The following is a 23,591-nucleotide window of genomic DNA, read 5'->3' on the forward strand; positions in this document are numbered from 1 at the left end:
CCTCTGCACTGCTTGTGTGAAAAAAATAGTGTACCATGTGACTGTGTATAGTTTGTTGTTTTTGCTGTTGTACAGGAAAAGTACAGGAACTGCTTTAAATCTTGTCATATTTCAAACATGTTTTAATAAAACAAACTAAAAATCAACACAGAAATATTTCTGATGCTGTGAAAACGGAAAGGTAGCATCATTACAGTGTGAAATAGTCTCGATGAGTACTGTTTGGATAGAGTTCCACTGTCTTTGAAGCAGAAAAAGATATTTACACGATAAATATATATTTTTTATCACGTGTTGCTCAATCAGTGAGCTTCCTGCAGGCAACACTGAAACATAAACAGAAGGATGGCTCAAAGTAAAGAAGAGTGCACTGGGTATCCTCATCTACGTTATCTGAATCGCTTATGGAGAAACATTTGTATATAAATAGGCCACTCTTTGTACCACAACAGTAACTACTTAACATCTTTAAAGGATCAGTAAGGTGAGTTGATCTCAAGGCGTTAGGCTGTTGGGGATGAAGAGAAGTGCTGCTGCTCCGGCGTCGTCTCTCCAACCGATGAATGAACAAAGCTGTCCAAAGAAATTCAGCAGTCCTGAATCTAACATGACAAACTTGTACAAAGTCTACGTCTTGTGCTGAAAGCTCTTCTATGATCACAGGTAGGTGCTCGGGTTCTCAGTGACAGCTAGGTGGAAGTACTCTGGCAGGCTGTCGCTCTGCACGCTGCTGTTGGTCTCCCTCCGGCGGATTTTGGTGGACAGGGTCTTCCTCTTTTTGAAGCTGTCCCCTCCACGCTTCTCCAGACTTAACACGATCATCTCTGCCAGATCCTTCTGAAGCGACTGGAAGTTCTCCCTGAGACAGTAACATTGTTTTATATTATTGTGTAATGATGTAAAACTAAAATTAGGTATCACACTGATTCTGGAAAAAATGTGGAAGGTAAAATATAAATTAAAAACAATGCTAGAAAGCCTACTATATATTTTATCTAATATATTTTATCTAATATTCAATCTATCTAAAAGAAAAATGCATTAAAAGGGGGAAACTTAGAATTTCTATTGCATAAAAACAAGCGTATAAAATATTGTTCTTTATAAACTCAGTGTGCATAACATTGGACAAGCTTTGAACCATCCCTTAGATCCATAGGTTTTTTTGGATTGTGCCACAATCATGTAATTTTGTCAGATCAAATATTTTAAATGTGACTGAAGTGCAGACTTGCAGCTTTAATACAAGGGGTTTAACAAAAACTATTGAATTACAAAGGCTCAAAAGTCATTGGACAGCTGACTGACAAGCTGGTTATTTCACTACCTATGAAGCAGATGAATGATGAAAAATGTTTTCAACAATTTGGAGCCTTCTTTGTGATACTTTTTCTTTCATAATATGAAAAATGCTTTCAGTGAGTGCCAGGTCTGAACTTCAGGCTGACCAGTTTGACTCTTTTAATGTAACATGTACACAGGGTAGTCTGGTATTGTCTCGCTAAAACAAGCAAGGCTGGCAAAGCAGTTATCTGAGTGGCAGCATGTATTACGCCAACATCCGCATAATTCCTCCTCATGTAGTAACTTTTTAAAAATTTACAGTTAATTGGTCTATTAATTAACAAATGAAGCACTTTAAAGTAGGTGGTAATCTTATAATATAAAGAACATACATTATTTATTAAATCCTAATACTGTTTATGTATTGTGTTCAGTGTATACCACAGTCCAGAGTTCTTCAACAGTTTGTGTAAAAATTCTTTATTGATGTAACTTTACTCACGCGCTCGGTGGCGTCGGCAGGTTGTAACTTCCCCCGGTCACGCCTGTTAACCAGTATGTCATCATTTTTCCTTTACCCTGTGGGTGAAGTGTAGACGCAGACAAACACATACACATACACGCACACACACTCGTGACCTCAGTTTGTGTGGTATGGCATTTCAAGTAAATATCTACATGTGATCTTTTTAAGTAAGTTAAAAAGCCCAACACCACCCAGCTCACCTTCAGATACGTCTCTCCTCGTTTTTCATACTCAAACTTGCAGTCCGTCCTCTGCAGGATGCTGATGGTAGACTGGCTGACATGAATTCTCAGAGCTGGAAAGATGATGTGAAAAGCAGCCATCGGACTCTGAGCTTGCATCTGCCCTCCCTTTGTGCCAATTCAAGCTAAGAGCCTAAGCTGCCAGTGTTGTGAGTGTGTAAAATGTGTGTGGTTGTCTTACGCAGGCCTGTGGACTCCATCCGTGAAGCCGTGTTAACCGTATCTCCAAAGAGACAGTAGCGAGGCATCTTGTTCCCCACCACTCCTGCTGCACATGGTCCTGGACACAATTACATAACAGGATTCAATTTATGCTTCTTTAAAAAAAAAATGTATTTAGTTTTTTAGTAGCATATAATTAACATTAACCTATACATATATTATTTGGCCACTAGATGTCAGCAGCTCCATGACAGACAAAGGAAAACCAAGTTTGAGGGCTACACACAGAAAGGTCTAAACTTAATGGTTTATAAAATTTTTAGGAGAACATAAAAAAACATGAAATTATGCTGGACTTCTGGGATGTGCAAACTGATATTTCCACTAATGCACCCCCATACCATCAGAGATAGACAATTATGAACTGAGTGCTTGCTGCTGAACAGCTGGATGATGCCTACCCTCTTTAATCTGGAGGATGTGGTACATCCATGTTTGCAAAAAAAAGAAAAAAAAAGAAAGAATGTTTGGATTCATCTGACTACAAAAGACTTTTTCCCTTTGCCTCAGTCTATTTTAAACGAGTTTTAGCTTAGCATAGACAGAAGTGTTCCTGCATCATGTTAATGTTTGGCTTCCTTTTTGTTTGTATTTGTATTTGTAGATGGCACGGTGGGCTGTGCTCACAGACAATGATTTTTGGAAGTGTTGCTGAGCCCATGCAGTGACAGAATCATGTCTGTGTTTAGTGCAGTGCTGCCTGAGAGTCCAAAGATCACAAGTATCTTTGTATTGATTTTCAGTCTTGGCCCTTGCATGGCGAGATTACTCCAGATATCTCAATCTGTGATCATATTATCTAGTGTAGAGATTATCAGTTTGTCAAAATCTTCACAATATTAGTTTAACGACCATTGTTATAAAATTGTTCCATAATTTTGAGACACAGATCTTTGCAGATCTGTGAACCTCTGCCAATCTTTACTGGTAAGAAATTCTACATTTTCTCCTCTTTTTTCCCAGCTTTTTGTTGTCCCATCACCCATGTTGCTGCTGTTAACCAACAGTTGCCAGGAGTTTTCATAAAATGTTACATTTATTCAATTTAAACATTTGATGTATTTTATTCTCCGTTGTGAACATCATTTGCTTTATGGCTTTATGAAGTTTGTAGATCATTTAACTCTGTCTTTATTTAGATTTTACACAGCATCCCAACTTTTGCAAAATTCAGATGATAACATAGTAAAATCATAGTGAATCTCTGGTACCTGAATGTACACCAATACGGATCCATAGAGGAATCCCAGGCAGGTGCTCCAGCTCAAACGTCCCCACAAATGATAGGATGTCCAGGGCCATGTGGGCAATGTCCAATGCATGCCTGTTGCCGTTACGTTTGGGCAAACCGGATGCAACCATGTAAGCATCTCCTATTGTTTCAACCTACGAGACAATGAAAATGTAACTTATCTATAAAATCTTTGTCTTTATTCAAAAAGAAAATATTTATGTCTAACCCTAAGCACTTTCTTAAAAAAAATATAGATTAATGCTTAAAGAAATTAAAACACAAAAAAAACGACTCGTGACCTCCTTGATAGCAGAGGACTGGGTGTGTTGTCCTGCTAAGCTACCTTGTAGACATCATGGTGATCAAGAATGCTGTCAAAGTTCTTGTAGATTTCGTTGAGCATATCGACCACCTCCATGGGGGTGCTGTAGTAGCAGAGGGTGGTGAATCCCACAATATCACTGAAATAGATGGTGACCTCCTCAAACAGCTCTGGCTCCACACTTCCCGTTTCCTTCAGGGAACGCACCACTGGGCTATGGAGACGCAGAGAGAGTGGAAAATGTGATTACTGTCAGATATATTAATGCTACATGACTACAACATGTAAACATGCAAATACAGCATGATGGGGTTTTTCAGCCTCTACACAGAGTAAATGCTGGAGTGCAAATTCTGCGCTCAGTCATGGCTATGCAGTTATAAGGCTGCATAGTCAGATAGAATGCCCAGAAGAGACGGCAGTCATTACATCAACAGTAAATGCACAAGTGTACAATCAAATTCATGATTAGATTTGTGATGGCAAAGTCACTTTGAGGATGATAATCCATCTTGTTACAGAGCAACGAATGCTAAAGCTTTTCTTGCTGAAAAGCAATCAAAGGAAAAGATCTGTATCTCTATCCAAATAAAAATTAATGAAAAACAAAAAATGGACAACAACAAACCTCCCCCCTACAAAGCTGACCCAGCAACTTATTTCTTACCTCAAAAAGTTGGAAGCAATTTGATGGCAAATAAGATTTTTCAATAGTAAACCCCAGGTCTGATACAATTCTGATCATTATAAAAGCTGGATGGTGTGCAACAAAGTATTAAGTGTTTTTAATACTTCTTAATTTTTTTTTCTTCTGCAAAAACAAAAGAATGAAGTGTGGTGATTCTATAGATTTTGCCAGGTATTGTATTACAAAATACTCCAATTATCAATCACTGATTATGATTGAAAATTTGCTATAATTATATTATGTTTATATGTTATGATACATGTGTTATATTTGATAACATTGTTAATATCAGTATTCATAAATGGTCTAAATCTGCATAACTTATGTCCCTAAACAGGTGGATATTTAGAGGGGTTTGTTTTTTTTAAACAAAACCACTGCCTGCTGCTGCTAAACCTGCTTATTTTTACATGTGTGGACTGCAACACTATAATCAGCACAACATATACAGAAACACTGTAAGGAGGAGGAGAATGACAGACTTGAAAGTTCCTGGTGTCAGATGCCTCTGAGTCAGCTGAGTGTAAAAACCTACCCAGGAAGAAGCATAAAGTTGAGGCGATCCGCTCTGTCCCTCTCAGCTTTGTACAAAGCCGTTCTCTCTTCCACGAGCTTCTCCAAAGTCCTGGAGTACATCTGCAGACGACGGATCAGGTTGTCCATGTACGTCTCTGTGGCTTGGTTATGGAGGTTACTGCATCAAATCAAAAATGTCTTATATTACCATATCAGCTGTTACTGCTACTTACTGCTCTTCATTTAAGAGAATATGACAGAAAGACATATTTTTGAGGATAACCTCCTCATTTGGGTCTTTGAGGTGAGGTGTTAGTTCGGAATGTGTCAAGTTATAAAAATTAATCGAAGCCACACTGAAGAAATACACAATGGGAATCTACCTGAAAATATTTCCAAGCATTAACTCGATTCTTTTAAAATCTGGCCTCCGTTCTGGGTCTTCCTCCCAGCAATTCTTTATCAGTGTGTACAGCTGTATAGACACAGAGATACACACAAAACACGCATAAAAAACACAAGAAAAAAAAAGAAGAAAGTGTTTTTTATCTACTTCATTTACTTGAATGGATCTAAATAACTTTATAAACTCTATAAGAATCAGGGTGTGTTGCTGTAACAGCTCCTTTTTTTTTTTTTTACCTCAATCTCTCTGTCTGACACACCCTCAAAGTTCAGGTCAGGTCTGAAGACATTGTGCCCAACAGGATGCTGCAATCTGTGGATCTTCTCTGTGGGTTTGCACAGCGGTCAGTTAAACAAGATAAGCATGGGACACACGTTACTCTGTGACCTCTGTGTTTCACAGTGTGCAGAATTTTGCATCTTGTATGTGTAAATGGTCTTTAAATCTACGAAAACCAAATGACAAAGACAGACACATTTTTTCAGTTCTGCTGTTTATGGCTGTATAATGGTGGCCTACCTCTAACATCAGTGCAGTACTGTGTGTAGAAAGGGGCTTGTCTCATAACAATCTCATGGGCAATGATGGCGTAGCTGTAGACATCGCCTTTTTGAGACACCCCGCCTTTACGAAGATGCTCCGGGGCGATCCACAAATCTGATTGGACAGAAAACCAGCAACATCAGTTTATCATCATTTACTTTCACCAGTCAGAATCACACCTTTCAATGTCAGACACATTTTTCAAATAGATTAATTCTATTTTTAAATCTGCAGCTACCCTAACCCTGAACATTTACAAAGTCAGCCCCCTTCATCTGACTTCCCCTTGTAGTCAGTGCTCATCTTAGCCTGGCTTATTAGAAAGTTCGTCAGACATATCTTCCTCCGCTGTCTTGCAGTACTTTGGATAAAAAATAAGAAGACTTATCTGAAATTACACATAACCCAGTGAGTTGCTGCTGGAGCAAAAAAAAAGGTTAGCTAGTCTTTGACAGCCAAGCCACAGGCGGTGCAATATTTCCTCAGCCTGACAGAAAAAGATAGTGACTCTCTATTGGAGATCCGTACTGTGTGTCTCTATGGGAGCTTTGTACAGGGACCTCCAGCTGCCACTGAAGCCTATTACAGGTACAGTAGACAAAACCTTCTTCAACACCTCTGACTATTCATAGTTGATGTGTTTGAAAAGATAATAATAGTGATCCTTCAGCAATGATGGAAAGTCAGGCAAAGAGATTAACTGTTTACCTGCAGAATGAGTCCTGATTACATCTAACAGGACAAACAATCCTGACTTTATCCAGCAGCCACAGAAGTTACTGAGACCTCACCCCAGTTTCCTGAGCCAGCCTGGCTGCATTTTCTGCTTCCCTGCAGACCTCAGACCCGCCACTGCTGTTACAAGGTACCTTTGAACACTAACAGAGCCGAGCATCCTGGGTTGTGGAGTAGAAGCTCCTCGGCAGTGTTACTGTTACAACCGCTACAAATGAGAGCAATCTCTTTTGTTTTTTAAAACAATTGTCCAAGTGTGGAGAACCCACTGGTGAAAAAAAAAGTCTATGTCTGGCTGGTCAAGGAAAACTTTAAAATAGCATCTATGCTACTCTGTGAAGTAACATGGGCACCATTTAAAACCAAGGTGTTTGTTGTTTATGATAGAGATGCTGCTGCTATGTGTCGCAGCCAAATAGCAAAATTCTGCTATGTGGCTACGAAGGTCGATCAGACCCTGCCCCCTCCAAAACAGGAAGGAGTCTTTCCCAAAGAAATTTTGTATTTTTTTTCTATTTCCTTCATTTGTGTCGGGGGAGGTTCTTCAGAAATAGAATAGTGCCACATTGTTCTTCAGTTAAAAATTCTGTATTAGTAGCCTATTTAACTCCTGAGAGTACTTTAAGATAACTCTTTGAATTAAAAGCAGTTTTTTTCCCAGTTTATACCTTTTATAATAACTGTTGTGTGTTTTGTGTGTTGCTGTCAGAAAACTAATTTGTTTTTCCTACTTCCCAGTCACGAGCTATGTCATCAAAATCGTTTTTTTCCTCACACTGACTTCAGAAGTCAGAGAAAAACTAACAAGAAAAACTTGTCATGATTTAGTCATGCACTGCAGTCGCCGTAAGGTAATGTCGGAGGCCAAACCAGTCATATTGTTGCTTTAGTTAAGCTAATGTTTATGTTTGATTAACATAAATCCTGGACAGTTTATGAGGGCAGGATTATTATTCAAGGAAGTCAGAATACCAGGAGCAAACCCTGCACAGAATGGCCACAGCCAACAGGGAGGTTCAGACCCTGATGCTGTGAGGTGATGGTGCTAACAACCACATCACTGTGCTCACCTGACCACAGACATATCATCCCAAGCTCAACCAACAGGTAAAGCAAGAGCAAGGCAACAATGACCATTAGAGAGCCATCAGTCTAACCCATCCTGGCAACCCTCATTAGAGAAGGATGATACAACCCAAGCATATAAAACACAATTAACCTAGTTAAACTCTCTAAGTCAAGAAATTATACGATTAAATTAAAATCAAGAAATTCACTCCAAAAGCTTCAAACACTCAAAACTCTCACACAAACATTCAACAGAGCAGGATTCTAACTCAACAGGAGCTTTTAGAAGAAAACGGTGATCTCAGAGCTTAGACTCAGCCACACTGATAACATTTTTTTTAAAGCTTACCTTTTCCTGGTTTTAGCATGGTGTTGCAGCCAAAGTCAGTGATCTTGACCACCATGCGGTTGTCGACAACACAGTTGGAGGACTTGAGGCGGCCGTGGACTGCAATATTACTGGAGTGGAGATATGACATGCCCTATCGAATATATACAGCAGAGCAGTGGTTATTATTTGCTATTTCAAAAAATTTTTATCATGTGTTCTGGTTGTTTTTTCTCTTAAGAAAATCCTGAAATTATATGTTGCTGAAACAAAATATGTGCTGGAGGTGCTTTAAATGTGGTATTTAAAAACAAAACAGTTACCCAAAAGAAAACAGGCAAAATAAAAATAAAAGAAAGCATTTAATAAATCACATAATCAGAAAGGCAACTTAAAGAAACAATACCTTTGCTATGTCATACATGACTGATATTTTAAACTCCATGTCCATGAATGTTTCATCTGGGTAAGAGATCCTGTCACTGAGAATGTACTGGGGGGAAAAAACATGAGCAAATTCAGGTTTTAACATTTTTGGAAACTGAAACAAGTCTGTGTGTGAGAGAGTCTGAATCATATGCATTCATACACACTGTAAGTGTTCTTTAAACACTGTGTGTCCATAACTTATCAACAAGTGAACATCAAAGTCACTGTGAACTATGCGTGCCACTGAGCACTGAAAAGTCAAATCAGCATAGGGTCAAAAATTGTGTTTTTCTGCATGCAGTGTGTAAATGTGGTCTTTAAACTGTTGCCATTGGAAACAGTAACTTTTCATTGCAGTCAGCGCAAGTGCTAAAGGAAGTTTTAAAATGATAACACAATATCTATTAAGTTATTGCTAAGTTTGACCATTATATAATATTAATAAAAGTGCTATTGAAATGTCATCTGCACCACATTGACAACATACACTCACTGGCCACTTCACCAGGTACACCAGTTTGACTGCTTGTTAATGCAAATACTGAATCAGCTAATCACATGGCAGTTACTCCATGTATTTAACCGTGCAGATTCTGTGAAGAAGAACTGCTGAAGTTAAAACTGAGAATCGGAATAGGGAAGAAAAGTGATTAAAGTGACTTTGAACATGACATGGTCGTTGGTGGCAGTTGGGCCGGTCTGAGTATTTCAGAAATGTCAGATCTGAAAGGATTTTCCTACACAACTATCTCCAGGGTTTACAGAGAATGGTTTGAAAATGAGAAAATATCCAGCGAGAATCCGTTCTCTGGGTTGTAACTTGTTGATGCCCGAGGAGAATGACCAGACTGCTTCAAGCTAACAGGAATGCAGCAGTAACTCAAACAACCACTCATTACAACCAAGATATCTCTGAATGCACAACATTTCAAATCGGGATGTAGATGGCCTTACAGCAAACACAAAGCTCAAATCATCTCAAATTGGTTCTTTGAACATTGTAATCAAATGGCCTCCACATCACCAGATCTCAATCCAGTCGAGCACCGTTGGGAGTGGGGGAACAGCATATCACATCATGGATGTACAGTTGACAAACTGTGTGGCGCTGTTATATCAATATGGACCACAATCTCTGAGGAATGTTTCCAGCACCTTGTTGAATCTGCACCACGGAGAATTAAAACAGTTCTGAAGGCCAATGGTGGTCCAACCCAAAACTAGTAAGGTGTAACTAATGAAGTGGCTGGTGAGTGTATTTCTGTGCTCATGGGTGTTTGTTTGTTTTTTATTGTTATACAGATTAGAAAACAATCTAAACGATAAGATAAACTGATTTACGAACAGAAATGCCAGCAGCAGGACCTGATATGAAGGTAGAAACAGTGTGTGAACGTTGCTCTGCTCTTACCCTGAGGGAGCCTCTCTGACACAGCTCAAACACACCGTACACACCATATTCAAACTTCACTGTGCCATAAAATTTGGTCAGATTGTAGTAGTCAATGCGCAGCAGCTGGAACATGAAGACAGTGGCAGGGAGAGTTAATTATTTTTTTTATGTACTTTTATTAACCTTTAAGATAAAACGCAGAGATATCTTACAGTGTTGAGCTCAATCCTCTGGTCCTCGGTGAAGTCTCCCTCTGTGGTTTTCAGCTCTTTCAAGATTACCGGCTGGAGAACACAGAGAAAAGGACCGACATGATCATTTCCCTTTTAATCTTTTTAAAATCAGATATCAATTTTTTGGATTGCTGATACCTTCTTGTCGTAGCGGCCTCGCTGCCTGAAGTATGTACTGTCCTTCCTCTTATCTTCATCAATCTGTTTCATAAACACACACATACACATTCTTATCTTGAACTGCCATAGATCTGAAAGCTTTTTGATCGTCAGTGGTAAAAACCTTGAGCTTTACATAGATTTTAGGACATTTTAGTCATAAATCTGGTACGTGTAAAGAACAGGTTTCATTTTCAATAAGATAGCTGCAGATGTATGGCCCAGAATCACTGAGCAAACAGGTCCAAAACAGAGCAGGCATCCATGACTTAACATTCACCTTCCTTCTAGGTGTATCATGTTCAACATGGGCTGCAAAGCAGCTTGCAGAGGCATTAAGATCATCTGTTATCAGCTGGGAAACTTTAACAATTTAGCACATGCTCCGACATTTTCATGTAGTCATATCTTATTTAATGTGTATCAAAAAAAATATAGCCTTATTGTGTCTTGTGTCATAGAGCTGCATTTTTTCAGCAGTCAGGGAATAAAATCTGAAGTTAAAGTTTGCTGATAAGAGCATTTACCTTCAGAGACACTTCCTTCTCATCCAGAGGGCCAATCAGGTGAGGTTCGATGTGAGACCATTTCTTCTGTAGAGAGCGTTCTTTCCTGTTCTGCCTGTCAGTAAAAAAATATTTTTAAAAAGCATGCAGTAAATGATCGTATATGTTTACTGCATAATAATATGTTGCTCCAGGTTGAAAAACACAAGGCAGTATTTAGCACTGCTGAGCAGAGCAGCTCAGCTCTAGTGATGCACTTGTGCTAAAATGTGACATGCAGCTCTTCTACCACAACTGGGAAATGAATCTGCAGTTTACCTGTAGAAGATAAGAGCGACTCCCGTCACCACCACAACGCTGAGACTCAGAACAATCACAATGATTTTCTGCATGTCAAACTCTGAAAGCAGACATGCATGAATAGAGTAGAAGATTCAGAGCTTTGCCTTGAATAAAGCATTAAATCATTCTATAAATTATTCTGCAAAAAGTTCACGTGTGTTTTACCATCCGGAGTTTTTGGCTTGTCGGGAGGCAGCTTGTTTCCTGCCCACGGCAGAGTGGGGTTTTGGGTGTAATTGATGGTTTTATTTTGTGATGTATCAAACAATAGCAGAGTTTTATACTATAGAGGAAGAGAGAGAGGAAAAATGTAAGATAAAAACAACTATTCACTTTGAAAGCAGCAGTGTTAACTGATTAATAGACAAAGGTTTCACCTTGGCAGTGTTAGCTGATGTGTAAATGACTGAGAAGTTAACATCTCTGTCCCCATATTCATCAAGCACATAGTGTCCTCCCATACCTGCTTGCACACACAATCATATAAACAGACAATAAAACATTTTGCATTATGCTTTTCCAAAAAGTTTAATTTAAAAAAAATGCTTTGACTCAATGTTACCTAAAAATTTGACATGAAAAACTGCAAATAATTATTTTATTATCAATAAATTCTGTTTATATCCTTTATTAACTGTTAGTTAATTGCAGCTGTGGAACAGAAGAAAATCTGCATTTCTAAAAGTCAAAGTTGATCTTTTAAAGCTTTGTTTTTTTCTTTTTTACACAATAACTACAAAACATAGAGATTCTTTATATACTCAAATCAAAATTATTGTCAGCTGAACGGATTAACAGACAAATCTCACACAAAATACAAAAGCACTACTCGAAAAATTAAAGTAATGATTAAGTGGCAAAAACTGCTGCTCCTGGAGTGGCCACTGGAGGTTGTCTCCTAAAGTGACTCAATCCTTATAGACTCCCATGTTTAAAAGCCCAAAAACTACTCATCCATTTGTATTTTGTTAAAACATAAAGTTCAGGATGTGGCTGCTTTGACTCCTGACGACGGTAACACTTTCATAAGTGGAAACTTGATTTATTGTATACATGCATAAAATAATACACCTGAAACTTAAATTGTTCTATGAATGTTCAAAAAGATATTCTTCCTGGCCCTACCTTTCACAATAAAACACGTGACTGCTGTAAATAAAATTGATTGGTAGAGACAGGGTACACCCTGGACAGGTCACATAAAGCATAGAGACAGACAACCATTCACACCTATGGGCAGTTTAGAGTTACCAATTAACCTAACCCCTCACATAACTACATGTCTTCGGACTGTGGGAGGAAGCCAGAGTGCCCGTAGAGAACCCACGCAAACTCCACACAGAAAGACCCCACCCTGATGGTTGAATTGAACTCAGGACCTTCTTGCTGTGAGGGAGCAGTGCTCACCACCGTGCCACTGTCCTGCCCTGACAGATTCCTAATGTTATATATAACAAACAACAGTTATGTGAATTAAACAATTGAAAAGCTGTTCATTTGTGACTGCAGCAATGACAGAAAGCATGTGCATTTTCACACAGCGTAGAACAAATCAAACCTCCATGTAGAAATCAAGAGGTGACAATCACTTCTGGCTACAAAAAAAAGAAGCCATTTTCCAAAACCCCTAACATGTAGGCTTTTATATACAGTCTGTGGCATTATTGCTGTAGTCGGTGCCGAAAAAGGAATCATAATGGAATCGTTTTCATACCTGTACCTTTTAACCCTAAAGAAAAATCCAGAAGACCAACTGACCCTTTTACTTGAGTACAAGTAAGAGGACAGGGTAAGAGTTAGCCAGAAAACAATAAAAGTTACCATAAAACAAAAGATCAAGGGCTGTTAATACTCACTTTGATCTCATACTCTGTATCTTGGAGAACAATCTCCACATTACAGTGAGCTGAACTGCAGTAAATATTAACTCGAAGAAAAAACAAGCAATGAAAATCTCTTTATCCTTTCAAAGTCATCTGAAGTCATCTTCAGGTATGATTGGTTTTGTTGTATGATAGCATCCAAAACCTCAACACAGAGCAGCAGAATTTAAAAAAGAGACGGCGGTTGTGTTTTAATGTGAAAGCCACCTTTGTTCCTCAGCTGCAGTCAAACTTTGATCTAAGCAACATCAGTCTTGTGGGCATAAAATAAAAGAATGTTTAAGTCATCCTTCTTATTTCAGCTACTTGAATAGGCATGGTGTCCTGTGACTGTGATACTGCTTATCACAGTCCTCTGGCATTCTGCCTCCAGCTGTGTTGAGTTATCTCTTGTCATACGCACCATAAAATAAGATGTTTCCAAATGGGTTGTCACCCAGAGAGCCATTATAGGTCCCGTTGTTGTTTTGTATGCTGAGCATCCTCTCTCTGAGCACTTTACCAAACAGCAGAGTCCCATCATGATATCCAGCCACATAATCGTTTATCTGCACGAAAGAATGGACGATAAAAGACTGAGCAGTTATTTCATGTGGTCTTCTTTCTGAGCTTGAGGTGCGACTCACCGTTTCATTGAATGAAGAGCCAGTGGTGTAGTTTCTCTGCGGCAGAGTGACCACTAAGACACTTTCCATACCCGCAGAAGATGTGGTGCTTAAATAATAATCAGGGCTGAATGAAGGAAAATAGTTTCTTAGTATTAAGATTTCTTGATTCCCACTTAATAAAAACATTGTGGTAGCAGCGCATGTGTGAAACAATAAATTCATGTCCAGGCTTACTTGTACACATCTATGAGAATAAACAGGAAGTCTTTGGGAATCTGGCCCACCATCTCCTTTATTGAAACTACCTCATCAGTGTTCCCACATAAGATTAAAACTGAAAGAAAGAAATCAGTTTTACAGTAAGCAAGAAGGAAAATTCTTCAGCTGTGTTAGTGCACTTCTTCAGTCTGCTGCAGTAGACTACTGGTTATTCAGCTCTTTCAGTCTTGACGACAGCTACGGCTTAAATAACCAACTTACAATGAAATCCCCAGAGGACCAAGGCATTTTCTGCTTTATTAAAAAACTATAAATTCTCAAAAACAGACAAAAAATAAATATTCACTGTTGCTGTGTCTTTTCGGAGACTGGAACATTTTTTTCAGGCCCTCCTCTCCATGAATTGTCTCTGTGTTTGTGCCCAGCATAAACTTGTTAGTGGCTGCCGTCAGCGCGTTGATATACCTGTGGCAAAGCAATGAAACAAATCAAAAAGCCGGTTCACGCTGGAGTACAAATGAAACAACAGATCTTATCCATAAGCACTTGAGCTTGGCTCACCAGAAGCAGTCCTCAGATACATTGTTGGTCTTCTTATAGACGTAGAATAGGCTCCATGGCTCCTCCTTGAATGGCAGAGTTTCATTCATAAAGTTAAGGAAAAAGTCACAGATCTTTCGTGCTGGAGGCAGAATTCGGGTCAGTTTAGGCTTGTAGTCACAAGAGAGGCCAAAACTCCCAGCAGAGATGATGGGAATGGTTAAACGCAGACCAATGTTTTCACTGGAGAAACACAAACAGGCAAAAATTAAAAACTCATGAATTAAAAAGTCTCATGAAAGTAAAAGAAAGAGATTCATACTTACTCTACTAACTGATAGGTGGCATATGTGCAGGAAGGGCCCAGCATGACACATCCAACTTCACCATTAGCCTGCAGAAAGTTACAACTGCATTAAGGAAAATGAACTTCAGAGCAGTTACTTCACAGTCTAGTACTTGCATTTATTCTTTTTGCTTCAATTCCTCCTACCTAGCTCTGTAATTTTGCAATATTTCCCCAAATCCATTTCATTTGTCTCCAGTAAAATTGGCCAAATCTGTTGCTCTTGACTGTGCTGGAGGATGCAGTATCAGCTGTTTGGCCTAATGAGGCAAAAAAGTAAGAGCTGCCCTGACTGAGCTCACTATGCAGCATGCTTTGTCTACATTGCACTCTGGTTCTATTTAGCCTGGTGTTTGTGGTGATACTTGTATCTTGACATTCCACTAATTTATAAGTATCATAACTTCTATATCACCAAATCCTCTGGTAAACTTCCTCTTTAGCTCAGCTGCCTCTGTGACCGATGTACACAGTTACCTTATCATCTTCACATAATCAATGAGTCTGTGGGATCAAGCACAAGTCATCAAGTCATCCTGCCCCCAACACCGGCTCAGAAAAATATTTCAGTATTTCTCTGATCTCTTTCACTTCTGCCCCCCTTCCTCTCAAATCTCTGCTCGTCTGACACTGGACACTTGTCAGATAATATCTCCAAGCTGCAGACCTTATATACTGACTATTGTTTACCTGAGGTCTACACTGTTTGACTTTTTGGTACACAAAATGAGCAAAAGTATTGGGTCATGCTGTCTGCCTTTACAATCACTGATGAAAGAGTGGGTTGTTCTAAAGAGCTCGCTGAATTCAGACGTGCCACTGTAACAGGATGTCATCACTGCAAGAAGTCAGTTCATGAATTTCTTCCCTCCTAGATACTCTATGATCAGATGTAAGTGTTTTTATTGCAAAGTGGAAGCATTTAGGGAGCAAAAGAGTTCCCAATCCCTCCTTGCATTAACATCAGCATAAAAACTGTCCACCGGGAGCTTCATGGCACCTTCTGTAGGTGTAACATGTAGATGTCCCATTACTTTTGTCCATATAGTGGATGAGGAAAGATGCTTTTATAAATCAAATATTACTATTATTATTATTTGAATTATGACGAATATAAGTGGTGACATTTAAGGAAAAACTCTACAGAGAACTGAGGTTATCACTGATTTCTTTGTTTTCTACTGGTGATGTTTTAGAAATAATATTTTCATACATCCCAAGAAATGAAAATGTCCATTCATGATGTTAAGTTCATGTTTACAACTAGAACTGTCCTGCTGTGTGTAATGATGCCAGTTACAAGCCAATTTAAGCATAACAATCTCAAACCGTCAGTAGTCGCAGAACTGCAAAAACCCCTCAGACCTATTTACAATATCTAAAACAAAGGCTTTAAAAAAAACTCAGGGGCTTTAGGAACAAGAAAATCATGTCAGAAAGTGTTATGTCTGATTGTGTGCACTATGTTTAAGCATGTAACCACACTTACATTTAGTTTCTTGAGTATTGTCAACCCCTCGCACGTGCTGCTCCCGCAGCCCTGCCGCTTGTACAAGTTGGTGTTGAACCCATTGAAGTTAGCAGTCAAAGTGAAGTCTAAACCTTGAGTCATGGAAAAAATTGATAAGAGTTATGAATGTCGGAAAACAATGAGATTAGATTAGTCTGACCTTATGCACTGGCAAAAATAGGTCTGATGGTTGAATTTGCATCAGAAGCAGGAATAAGAATAACATTTTTTTAAGGGGTCCCTTAATGACAGATACAGCAGATATGTTTAAATAGGTCATGTATGTCTCTAAATTAGTTTCATTTGTATCATATCTGTCAATATGTTTTTCCCCTACAGAATAAAATGCTAAAAATTACTTAAAATAGCATCATAACATGCTTTTGTCCACCAGAGCAGCTCTGGCTCCGCTGTTAACAGCACAGCCAAGGCTGATGTGTGACGGAGTACAGGATCAGAGTCAAATGGTGTTACAGGTAGCTATTAAACATTCCTGAGAACTGATACTTCTGCAAAGATGATAAACTGTGAGTCATCTTTTGTCCTTCTGTTGGCATTGACTGCAGAAATCTTGCATCAGTCCTTTTAGTAATAAAACGGGTAACCTTGAACTATTTAACAACAGCGAAAGTGACATATGATTTGATACATAAACCACAAGTTGATGATGTATTTAACTTTTTCGTAGTAAACACACACGAGCAGTAAAACACTGGTCAAACATCAGTGAGCCAGATTCCTGGAAGAATGATTTAAATACACAGAACACTTTTAAAAGCTACTTTAATGGTTTCCTAGCAGGACACGACTATTTTAGCCTCGCCTCGTACACGCAGTAAAAGGACCTAGAAAGAGATATCTTTTATATCTATCTACATGAAGCTTGAGAAAAATGTATTTATATGTTATATCTTTTTAACCTATGTTAAATACAATATAATGTGAAAATAAGATAATAGTCATACATAAATGTCATACTTCTAGACTAGACAAACAAAAACCAAGCAGTCCAGTTTTTTCATTTTTTGTTTTTAAGCTGAGTGTGAAAGTTGACAGTAAAGTATGTTTTGTGTAGGTTAATGCATTTGCAGAGAGTATCTAACAATGGCCCTTCAAGAAGTTTGCTTTCTTTGTTTTTGTTTTCTTTTTTGTGTATTTTTGGACTTGACCAAAATGAAATAACATAGCAGTGCATGGATGCACCACTGGCCTTCCCCATACTCAAAATAGTCTGGGAACAACACTAACACACTCGCTGTATTTAGTTTAGTTCAATCTGAAAACCCGTTCAAAAAATATTGAAATCACATTTCAAATATTTCTCCTCCTCAGGATTCTGTCCTTTTATTTACATAACAGTGACGAGCTGAAATCTCAATCGCTCGGCAAGATGCAAATCACTAGCCATGCTTTCATTACAGCCATCTTCATTTTGCGGTTGCCTGATTAACAGTGTGTAATGTAGCAACTAGTAGTTCAAATCCATCCATTTAAAACTTCTCCTGTCAGCTGAATCAAAACGTTCTGCAGTGAATAAAATAATTAGACTTTTAAGATATTGCTAAATATATTGATGCCCTTTTTGTTGTTCTTCAAGCCTGATGTGTTTTGTTTTGTGTTTTTTTCTGTAGGGTATCTATCTGTCCATACCATACTTATCGTTCTCCTGCTTGTCAGCTAGAATAGCTTCTTCCACGGCCGCCTTCACAAGCGGCATGCTCCATTCATAAGTGTTGTCCTCCAGCAGTACAATATTCATGTAGTAAGAACGGTTTGAATTCAAACAGTCGTCAATCATGTCACTGGCGACCATGGCGAGCGTAAGTACTCCCAGGTAAAGTAAACTGGACATCCTGATCACTGAGACTTTCATTTTTGCTTCTGAATTTTTGGCTCTAGTATAGATGTCAAAAATAGAGATCTCTGCTCAGGTAAACAGGATGCTGGAAGCACGACACATCTTCCCCACTGATGACAAAAGTTCAAAAACAGAAGTCAGCACATCTCTGCAGTAACCAAAAAGAAGTCGCTCTCTTGATCGCACACTCCTGATCCAATGCCAAGAATCCAGGTAAGAGATGTTTTGTGTAAGATCTTGACCCCCAAAACTTTCAGTAAATTCAAAATATCTAGATTGAAGACAAAAAAAAAAAGAAATAACAGCTGTTATGTTCCTCTTGGTAAAGACCGAGTTCAGTAATCGTCCACCTTAGTACAGGCTGGTCTCCTTTTGTTAATGAACAACTGCCGGGAGACAGAAGGAGGGCAGGGCAGGAAAAACTCACACACTCTACCTGGAATGACACCTTACTTTAAAAAGTGACCAGGATTATAATTTACCCTGTTTATAAACACCAAGTTTAGACCTGCCTCCCTATTACCGTCTACAAAAAAGTTTATTTCCTTGTTTTCAGTGATGATCCCGTCAAGTGTGAGAACAAATTACAATGTCAGATTTTTAACAACAGCACATTAAATCTGGCTCCTGGAAACAGAACACAACAGTACACAGTGGCACCACTTAAACACCTGTTTTGCCTTTTTTCTAACCGCTTTGTTTCCTGCACTGCAGACTTCTTTACGCAGAGGCGGGGGAGAAGCTTTCATGCTGAGGGGGTCAAAGCTCACAGGAGGCCATAAAAGCGAAGGCTTGTGTGGAGCTGATAAATATTGCCGACCATAAAAGCCAGGTCGATTAAGCCTGTAAAATTCTTTGCAAAATGCTCATAAAACCTGTGCCACTGCATTTTCCGAAGAAAAAAACATTTAAATCCTCAGAGGTGCTGTTCAATGTTTCAAGTAATTTCTGAAATCCTCAGCTAAGTACCTTCTAACTAAGATCATCTGTATTTAAAACACTATTAGTATATAGCTTATAAATAGTGTAATTACGACCCAATTAAGACAGGATTTTAATTATTATCACAAGCATCACATAAAACCCTATTTATCACATCAGGATAAAGGTCAAGAGCAAAGTCATAATAACCTGATAAATGCACTGATTTGGTATTTTCTGCTTCCAACTAACTAAAACTTTCTCCACCACAGAGTTCAAAAACCATTAAATATGAATTCACTTTAGCCAGTTATCCGACTTTTTGATTAAACGCCGAAATCTTTGACTTTCAGTGAAATGTATTATTGAATAGAATATGTATTGTCATGATTATCTTTTCATCACACCCACTAAAAATCTGCATTTTAGCTTTGCCATTTTGAGCAAACTGACACATAGCTAAAGTTATGACTATGACTCTTAATGGTGCCCGTTTCACATGGATTTGTCCAATTTGACTGGATTGATTAAAATAACTTAAGTACAGATTCATGATTCGCATCATCTGTCTTATGTGAATATTTGAGAAACTTCTTATCTGCTGGCATTTTTGGATGCAGCCTAAAAATGGCCTAAAAAAGAGGAACTATTCATTGATCATGGGCAGTGAGTTACTAACATGGACCAAAATCTGTGAGGAATGTTTCCAGTATGTCATTGAATTTGTGCCATGAAAAATTAAGGCAGTTCTGAAGGCAAAAGTGGATTCAACCCAGTACTTCAAAAGAGTACCTATCATATGAGTGCATAAATTCATAAAGGAAAAGTAAATGTCCATTGTGAGAGCATTTTGTGATAATATGAACATTTTTTAAAAGCAGAAATGAAACCATATTTAAAAGAAAACCAAAAGACCCAAGTTAAATCAAAGTTTAAACAAGAAAGTTTCCATTTCCTATAAAAAAAATTAAACTAATTAACTGATTACTAATTTTCAGTTACTGGGTTTATTGAATAATACACTAATTACTGCGGCTCCAGAAGCTGGGCGGAAAAAGGAGAGAAAATGTAAAAGTTACATTTCAGCTTAAGTAGAAATCACTACAGCAAACATTTGTTTCAAAAGGAAAGTTGAGACATCAGCTCAACGTCCCTTTCATGTGGTTGCAGTCCAGATTTATGTAAAACAGCCAGCGTCTTTCCTCTACAGAAAAAAACTGATTAGATCCCACTGTTTTAAATAATTATAGGCCAATTTCCAAAGAGAGAAAGTTGTTGCTCATCAGCTCTGTCAGCTTATTGAAGGAATTTTTACGACTTCGATAAATTCCAATCCGAGTTTTATTGAAGACTTCTAATGATATTCTAATGCACTCAGATAAAGGTGAACATTACATTTTAGTTCTGCTCGACTTATCGGCATCCGTTGATACTGTTAATCATGCTCTCTTATTAACAGACTACAAAACTGGGTTGGCATCACTGTACTGCTTTCAGGTGGGGGGGGGGGGGGGGGGGTTCATACTTATCAAACAGACACTTCAGAACTTATATTAATCAATGTATGCCCTCATCTGCACTGCTCGTATGTGGAGTCCCCCAGGGCTCAATCCTTGGACATGTTCTATTTTCTTTATATATATATGTTACCCCTGGGAAATCTAATTGATGGTTTTAACTGAATCTTCTACCACTGCTATGCAGATGGCACACAGTTATACTTTTCTGTCAAGCCCAACAACCTCAACAGCTTCTCCTGCCTAATGAATGTTTCTCTACCATTACTATTTGGATGTATTCTAATTTTCTCCTTCTCCATTCAGGTAAAACTGAGGCTCTAGTGCTCAGCCCAGACAGTTTCGCTAAAAAGGGCAGTCACTACATCAGCCACCTCACCAATAACATCAAATCATCTGCTAAAACCCTGGGTATCATTTTTGACTAGCACCTAACTTTGAAACTCATATCTCAAAGGTTACCCACTCTTGTTTCCTTCATCTCAGAATTATTGCGAAAGTTAAACCTTTACTGTCAGTCACTCATATTGAACACTTCAGATTTTTCCCACTTGAATTATTGCAGTTCACTTTACACATGTGTCGCTCAGTCCTCTATAGCTCATCTTCAATCAATTCAGAACGAGCTAGCAGGGGTTTACATATTACACCTATCCTTGCTTCCCTTCACTGACTTCCAGTGAAATTCAGGATTCACTTTAAAATTCTGTTATTAACACATAAGGCTCTCTATGGACAGGCCCCTGCTTATTTTGCAAAGCTTCTAACACCTTATCAAAGCAGCCACCCTCTCTGATCATCTACTCAGGGTCTTTTAACTGACGCTTGCTCTGATTTTAAAACCAGAGTTGACGTCAGCTGACTCTTTTATTTGTTTTTGCAACGGCTGAAAACTCATTTTTATATGTTAGCATTTCATATTATGAAAAATGCTGCAAATCAAACTGAGGCAGCCCAACTGTGTTATTTAAAGGTTACATGAAAATACTCTGCAGGTTAGTACAGGATAAACAGGTTAGTTTGCTGTACTGTGATAGATTTAAAGTAAGGAACAGTGTGTGACTGGTGCACAGTGGCTGTGGTGTCATGGTCAGAGTTAGGTTATATCAAGTGTAGCAGAGATTCATATGAATTTTAGCTGATGATGCATAGATTCATTCACTGAATTCCACCTTCATACCATGTTTATAACATCTAGAAAAAAGACAACATAAACAGTGTACTGTCAGTGTAGAGGATGGAAATCAGCCAGGACAATTCATGAAACATCTGCTGACATCTTGTTGAATTAAGTCGTGTACATCCGCAAAGAGCTGATCATAGCCTGTACACTAAAAAAAATCTACCGGAGCGCCCAATAGGAATTATTGTGAGTTATGATTTTTTCCCCAGAACGAGCAACTACAACTTCCAATTAGCTTCGCACAAAAATAGAAACATCCTCCAAAGAGCTACTTTTCACTTTCTTGCTTTGAGTACATTTCAGAGCCTGAACTTTTTAACTTTTACTTGAGTAAAGAAGTTGAATCAGTACCTCAACTTTTACTGGAGTATTCTCATAAGCACAGAACATCCGTGCTTTTCCCAACTCTGATGTTTTGCAACCATGCGTACATGAATGTGTGTATGTTGGAATGAATGTCTGTCAGTATGGCTGATTATGTTTCTGTTTATGTGTCGGCATGTTTTAACATGTGCACTTATCTTTGTTGTGTGGTTTTTATTTGAACTGTAAAGCATTTTTAAAATATTTCTCTGTGTTTTAAAAAGTCCTATATAAATAAAGTTATTATTATTATTATTATTACTTATTGAACATCACCTTGATGTCCTTGTTAGACTTTCTAGCATGAAAGAAACTTGCAATGTTGACATGAACTCATAACCTTGTGCTCTGAGACCCATTCAAAGTGCAACAAATGAGACAGAATTTAGATGTACACAAAAAGAAAAATGTAAAAAGTGTTGTTTAGGGTTTAAAAAAAAAAAAAAAGCTGTGTTCAGTACAACTAGTGTGTATATGACAAGAAGATGTTTTTTGACTGCCTGTTCACAGGTTAGAGGTCATTGTTTAAAAAGAACAAAACAAAGAGAGATGCATTAAAATATTGCATTAAAAGAGTCAGATGCAGTGTTGCAGTGAGTTTACCTGATGACTTTCAGCTGGAAGACTGGTTTGGATCTTTGTGTATCCAAAAGTGAGCACTGACCTTTCTTTACTGTGTAAAACTCATCTGGTGTGTGGGGATTATACCTTAAATTTAATATTGCAAAGTCTTTTGATTTATTGATTGATTTATTTGATTTATTGACATTAACCAGATGTGAATCTGAACATTTCATCACGCAAATCACATTTTTGATGGATGCATTTGTTTTTTCATAGTTGGTTTCTAGTATTCCAAAGTATTTCATGTGTCACTTCATTATCTTTCCATCCTCTGTACGCATTAACCAAATAAGCAACCCCCAAAGACGCCCAGCGCTGCAGTCCCAAATCTATTCCTAAATCTTCCTTGAGGGAGAGTCATTCTCTTTGCTTCAAGCCACATTTACTTGTTTCTGTGCACGTGAATTTAAATGGCATCCTGTAAAAATAAAGTCTTTCATACCGCTGTGTGCTGTGTTTACATACCATTAACATTAGGCATTATTAATGCCTAAGCCTGTTTACACAAAACCAACAAACATATCATTTCTTCCTGTACATCACGCAGCCTCCTGTCCGGCTGCCACCTTACAGGGTTGTAAACATCTTAAGCAAACACACACATATGACGGCGTAATTGCACAGTCAGCACAGGGCCACACAGTCATTAGTCCCATTGCAGTTCCATTTGAAGAGGCTTTCTATATGTTTTTACTCAGAGTTTTATCAGTCACAGGAAATTATAACATGTTAGAAGGAACACGTCTCTTTGTTTTATTATCTCATCTTGGCTGTTTAATGGCGGTCAGAAAGCATTAAAAGTGTCTATTATTGTTAGTCAGAGAAAGATTTAAATCTTCAGTA

The 23,591-nt window shown here is 38.3% G+C and overlaps 1 protein-coding gene across 1 annotated transcript; it reads right to left on the reverse strand.

Annotated features, from left to right (window-relative positions):
- Positions 1-657: 657 nt before the first annotated feature.
- On the reverse strand, positions 658-18,134 carry gucy2ca (guanylate cyclase 2Ca). The gene is made up of 27 exons (XM_063470532.2): positions 17,933-18,134; positions 16,262-16,374; positions 14,753-14,820; positions 14,448-14,669; positions 14,233-14,351; positions 13,902-14,001; positions 13,686-13,791; positions 13,463-13,607; positions 11,554-11,639; positions 11,342-11,459; positions 11,153-11,234; positions 10,856-10,949; positions 10,308-10,370; positions 10,149-10,220; positions 9,955-10,059; positions 8,521-8,607; positions 8,136-8,268; positions 5,960-6,097; positions 5,677-5,765; positions 5,418-5,509; positions 5,054-5,212; positions 3,852-4,044; positions 3,486-3,660; positions 2,234-2,332; positions 2,011-2,105; positions 1,787-1,863; positions 658-859 (listed from the first exon to the last, which is right to left on the reverse strand). The coding sequence occupies exons 1-27, from the start codon at positions 18,132-18,134 to the stop codon at positions 658-660; spliced, it is 3,234 nt and encodes a 1,077-aa protein (XP_063326602.1).
- Between the last annotated feature and the right edge of the window lie 5,457 nt (positions 18,135-23,591).

The sequence above is a fragment of the Pelmatolapia mariae genome, linkage group LG4 (genome assembly GCF_036321145.2).
Source record: "Pelmatolapia mariae isolate MD_Pm_ZW linkage group LG4, Pm_UMD_F_2, whole genome shotgun sequence".
In the NCBI taxonomy this organism is placed as follows: Eukaryota; Metazoa; Chordata; class Actinopteri; order Cichliformes; family Cichlidae; genus Pelmatolapia; species Pelmatolapia mariae.